Below are 5,614 nucleotides of genomic sequence, written 5' to 3'. Positions count from 1 at the left end.
CGTTTTACATGTTGAGAGCGGAATGTGGATTAATTAATAGTAATTATTTTGTAATTTAAATTATTTATTTTTCATTCATTTAATTTTGTTTTATTTTATTTTTTTTCTTACATTTTTTATATTTTTTTTTAATTTTTGTTTTATTTTTTAAATCTTTTTTTTATATTTTTTTGTTATTTAAATTAATTTTTTTATTTCGTTTTTTTTATTACTTTAGCTAATAGTAATTTACAGTTTTTCTTCTTTTTAATCATATTTTATTTTGTAATTTAATTAATTAATTTTATTCTATTTAAATTTTGTTTTATTATATTAAGTTTTATTTATTGTTGTTTTTGTTTTTAAGATTTTTTTATATTTTTATACTATTTTATTTCGATTTATTTTTGCGTTAATCTATTGTATTTTTTTTATTTTTTTTAATAATTTTTTTAATCCTTTTAATGATTTTTTTAATACTTTTTTGTAATTCAATTTAATTTTTCTTTATTCTATCTGGTTTTGTTTATAATTCTTTTGGCTGTATGATTTTCATTTTTATTTAATTTTTGACTTTACCATATAATTTTTTTTTAATTTTTTAAATCTTATTTTTCTTTAAGTAATAATTTTATTCTATTTATTTTTTTTTAATTTTTTTTATATATTTGTAGAATTATTTTTTTAATGTTTTTTTTTGTTTTTTTATGTTGTTTTTAATAATTTTTTTTAATTTTTAAATTTTTTTTTAAATATAGTTTTTAATATTTTTTTTAATAATTGTTTTTATTTATTTTTAATAAATTGTTTTCTTTTTTTTAATTACATTTTTTTATTTTTTTTTTTTAATATATTTTTCTATTGTTTTTTTAATACATTATTTTATTTTTTTAAATACATTTTTTTATTTTTTTAAATACATTTTTTTATTTTTTTAAATACATTTTTTTATTTTGCTTTTAAATAAGTTTGTTATAGTTTTTTTTTAATAAATTTTTTTTATTTTTTTGGATTTTGTTTTAAATTTTTTTAAATTTTTTTTTATTTATTTTTACATATTTTTATTATATGTATTTTAATATTTTTATATATATTTTTTAATGTTTTATTTATTTTAATGTATTTACTTACTTTCTGCTGTCCTGATCTCCTCGTGGAGCATAGGGCCTGATTTATTTAACTTTATTTTAATTGTTTTTCTTTTATTAATTTAATTGTTATTATAACTATACAATTTAATTTTATTTTAGTGTTAAATGTTTAATATATAAATATGTTTGTCACTTGTTTTAATTTTTTGTTTATCACTTAATCTCGCCCTCCGCTAGTTTGTATTGCTCCACTCACTGTTTTCAATTTCATTATTTTTTCAACAATTCAGCTTTTTGCTTTTCAGCCAATTTACTGCTCTGAGTCGCTTAGTAACCACTCATGATTATATTTATTTACTCTGCTTTATGTGTTCATTTAGTTTACAACATAACATTAACATATGTAGATACATGAATACACGCACACATACACACCGACATACTGTGTCAGCATATACCTACATATGTAAGTATGCCTAGAGTTGAGATTTTAGTTGCTTGTTTATCAATTTAATTAAATATGAACGGTTGGCATTGTTTTCAATGCCTGCCAATATCTGACTTCAGCTGCTTTCCTTCGCCCACTTTGTCCCCTATAATTGTATGCTAATTGCGGTGCTAGTAGATTTGTTTAGCGTTTAAAAATTTTGATTTGACTTTCATTAGAATGTTGATAGAATTTCAAGTGCATTTATTTTTAACCGATATTCTTTGATATCATAAAGCTTTTAAGCGTCCATTCTCTCATAAAAAGGCGAAAGTTCTTGTGAAATGTGGAATGATCGAGATTTAGGAATTTTGTTCGCAGTCTGAAAAACACCTCAGATCCCATACGATACAAATACATACAGACATATGTAAATTGAAAATGGTTGTAGCCGTTGCTTTGTGCGATTAGAATACGCTCAGTTTACTCGCTAATTCGGGCCGCCAGTTAAGATCAAAGAAGTTGCCGTGCTTCGCTGTGCAGAAGAGCTGTGCCTTGCCAGTTAGTTTTTTACAGGCTATTTCCCGGAATTCTAGGAACTAATGATAGAGCCAGCATGTTCAGTGACACCCTCGGATGTGTTTGCTCTGTTGGTAGAAGAATTGGCTGTTCAGTCGCTAGCGCTAATAAGTTTTGATGCCTTCAAAAAAGAAACAAAAGTGGAGTCAATAGTGAAAGTAACATTCACTTACCAGTGGGAAAGTTTCGCCACAACACGCACATACATAGTCGCATAAAGAAATCATTATTCAAGATGCCAGGTGCATCTCTTCCGTCTTAGAGAGAGCCTTGCCAGTGCTGTTCCTATCTGACTAATCAGTGTCCAGTCTTCTGTTTTTGGCGGCTACTACTGCGTCGGCCGCCTATCCAATCTTAGCACATCTGAAGGTATAGGATTGACCCTGGTGCGATCGCAATTAATGGTATAGACTATCTTCTGGACACTACTAAGCATTTAAAACATGAAACTCGCCGTGCGTTTAAAGGGATTCTGTATTTTTCAATATGCGAGTTTGCCTGTACGGTTCCTACAACTTCGTAAGAACATAAACTTTCCAGTTACAGGATGGACGGCTTCGATTGCGATTGCAGTATAAACAATAGTAGCCATTCTTTTGAGTCGTACGGTTTTGAATGAAGTCAGTCTGCTTTTGGAGATGGCGATTGAAAATCCTTGTTTTTGGTAGCCCTTCCTTCCAAAATCTTTGTTACCGTGGTTACTGCGGTCTTTTGAGAAGACGCTGACCCCTCAGCTCAAAGAGGGCAATGCCACATAGAGTTCTTTCGCAAGCGCCATCTGGGTGGCAAATAACATCAAGAGGCTATTGAGTTCCCTCCTTAGCGATATCTCTTTCCTCTGCAAGTCATAACCAATATTAAGTTTCCCTGATAATATTCCCTTGCTGTCAAATTTACATTTGTGCTGGTTATTGAGCGCTTCAACTCGGCTCTCTGAAGTGCCAACTATTTTGTAATCAGCTAAACTACACAGCTCTTCTGACTTAAATTGATGTACGAGTCTGAGGATTCTTTTTATAAGTGGCGGCTGGGTTATCTCAATATACGCAGATAGATAATCATCCTCCTTCACGCAGTGCAAGTTTTCACATATTGGACAGAATTTCTGCCCATTCAAAGCAACAAATTCTTAAGCAACCGCTGTGGTGTACTAATTTGGCAACATGCGATTTCTTATCTTGTAAGTGTCCCCAATGCACACCTGAACATAGTACCGTTCTCGCCTACCAGATAATATCTATCAGATACTCTACCCAAAAGCTCATTACCTTTTTAACCAACAGCTACACTTCACATAGAAAATCTGTCTTCTCGTAGAATCAAATGAATAAATAAAAATATAAAAAAACAAAAAAATTGGAAAAAGAGCAAAATATTTGACGCGCTCTATATTTATTTGTGTACATTTTTTTTATAAAAGAGCATTACATTTTTTTTTTTTTCAAATTTTGTTTTGTACCAAATTTATTAATTGGACTCTGGGATAGATCATGCACGGTCGAATATTGAATGACATACGTATTGAACAAGATCTTGGCATCCCATTGTCATATGACGCTGCCTGGAGGATCGCCAGTCGATGGCCGAAAGAAGTGCGGGGACAACGAGGACGGCTGGGTGAGAAAATGCGACAGACAGTGCCACCGCCAAGCTCTTGTTGCTACTGCTCGCGACAGAGTTGCTCAACACGCTGCCCATTTTTTGGACTTTGCAAATTAGACACAGTCAATACCGAAGAGAAGGTTCGGGGTGTTATGAAGCATACGCAAAATGAAGAGCCACAATTGAAAGGTGTACTGCGCAGCCTCAACGAATGGTATAATACCAGATGTTCGACCGTATCGGGTCGACCATTGGATTTGACGAAATTTAGTCAAATGAAGATTAAGTACAAAATTCCACCTCAAGAGATAGGCAAAAGCAATAATAACGAAAAGACGCCAAGGCACCATGTCAATGTCAAATCCAATGTTAGGCGTACAAGCAACAAACCTATGGTAAATAATAAGAAGAAAACAAAAGAAAAGTTGCCAGACGAGCACGACCCTAACGAATTGTACTACTCAATTGAGAAAGAGTTGCGAAATCTTAGCGTAAGTCAGTCGCGGCTTAAGCACATGAGCGTGAGCCTCTGCCGTTTGGCATACGACAAAAGGAGTATGCCCAAGGCGAAGGCGCAGCCGCAGGTTTACAAGTACAGTGTTGAAAAACCTTCTAGTAATAGCACCAGTGATGACACTCGAAATGCTTCTAGTAAGTCAACCAGCTTTAACAAGACAATTACTAGTAAATTCAGCAAGAAAAGTAAATCGAGTGAAACCACGAAGCAGAGTAATTCCAGCAAGAGCAATAAGACCAGCAAAAGTAGTAGGGTAAGCAAAAGTAGCAAAGCTGATGGCAAGATTAATCCTAAAACGAAATGTTCCGTGCCATCTGAATCGGACCCCTGTGGCATTAAGGTGCCCAAAAGTTTGGGCTTTGCCGATACCAGAAGAATAAGCAACATAACAAAGGCCAGTCATGAACAGCAGAGTGACAGCAAACGAAATGCCAAGTCCAGCAGAGTAAAAGACAAAGTCGAAGGCACAATTTCAAAGGCACTGAATCGGCGGCATAACCGCGTAGCCGATGATGCGTACAACCGGAGCAACAGTAACCAGTCAACCGGCAGATATCGCACGGTTCGTTTAAAGCCAGCGGCTGAAAATCCTGTAAAACAAGCGTCCCAATCAAAACCGGCTGCGAATGTTGGAAATAATCGCAGTCAAAAATGCAAGCCACAGACCGCTGGTGGGGGTGGTCTTAGTGTTAAACGCCGAAAGCTCAGTACTGGCGCAATGGCTAGCAGAGGCGGCGGCGGCGGCGGCAATGGCAGCGCCAAGAGGGTCAAAAAGACGCCATCGGTTTGCATATTTAAGCCAACAGTCGCGTTGCTGCCGAAAAATTGCGCCAAGTCCAAGTCTAATATGGGCTTAAGGCGAAAGAAGTCGATATGTGCACCTGCCAGAGAGTACCTGAAATGGCGTAAATGAAAAATTAATGTTTTCGGTCCTGCTGAATGTAAAATTTTTTGCTATGTTGTTCGAAAATTTTTCACATCTTTTGAATTCTGTGCGATTGTGTAGGAGTCCATTCTAAATGAGTAATGCAGAATCGCATAGAATTTAGCAGGTGTGTAAGTTGTTCATGGTTTCGGTCTAAGCTATTTCAATATGTCATTGTGAATGTAATTGTATGAATGTAATGTAATTAAAATTTTAATGTTTTATGTCAAATATAATTCTTAATAATAAAAATTAACTAATTTTTTGACGTGATAACGTCTTATAATTCGATTTAACAGGCTGCACGCACGCAAAAATGTGTCGTTACCCTGCTCATTAGTGTTACCTTGCTCATTTGTCGTTACCTTGCTCATTGCCGTTACCTTGAATGAAATGCAAGCGAAAGCGCGGAACGAACGACAAAGCAAACGAAAGGCAACGTTCGACATCTTGCTCACTCCTATTTAAGGGAGCGTATATATGTATGTATATGC

At 34.1% G+C, this 5,614-nt stretch overlaps 1 protein-coding gene across 1 annotated transcript; it reads left to right on the top strand.

Moving 5' to 3' along the window:
• The first annotated feature begins 3,503 nt into the window (after nt 1-3,503).
• On the top strand, nt 3,504-5,337 carry LOC128864489 (uncharacterized). The gene has a single exon (XM_054104176.1). The coding sequence runs from the start codon at nt 3,567-3,569 to the stop codon at nt 5,106-5,108; it is 1,542 nt and encodes a 513-aa protein (XP_053960151.1). The 5' UTR covers nt 3,504-3,566; the 3' UTR covers nt 5,109-5,337.
• The last annotated feature ends 277 nt before the right edge of the window (nt 5,338-5,614 follow it).

This window comes from Anastrepha ludens, chromosome 5 (assembly GCF_028408465.1).
Source record: "Anastrepha ludens isolate Willacy chromosome 5, idAnaLude1.1, whole genome shotgun sequence".
NCBI lineage: Eukaryota > Metazoa > Arthropoda > Insecta > Diptera > Tephritidae > Anastrepha > Anastrepha ludens.
This window is presented reverse-complemented; position numbering and strand designations above follow the sequence as displayed.

Coding starts and splice junctions, on each gene's coding strand:
- LOC128864489 (XM_054104176.1), top strand. CDS start 3,567: ATGCACGGTCGAATATTGAATGACATACGTATTGAACAAGATCTTGGC.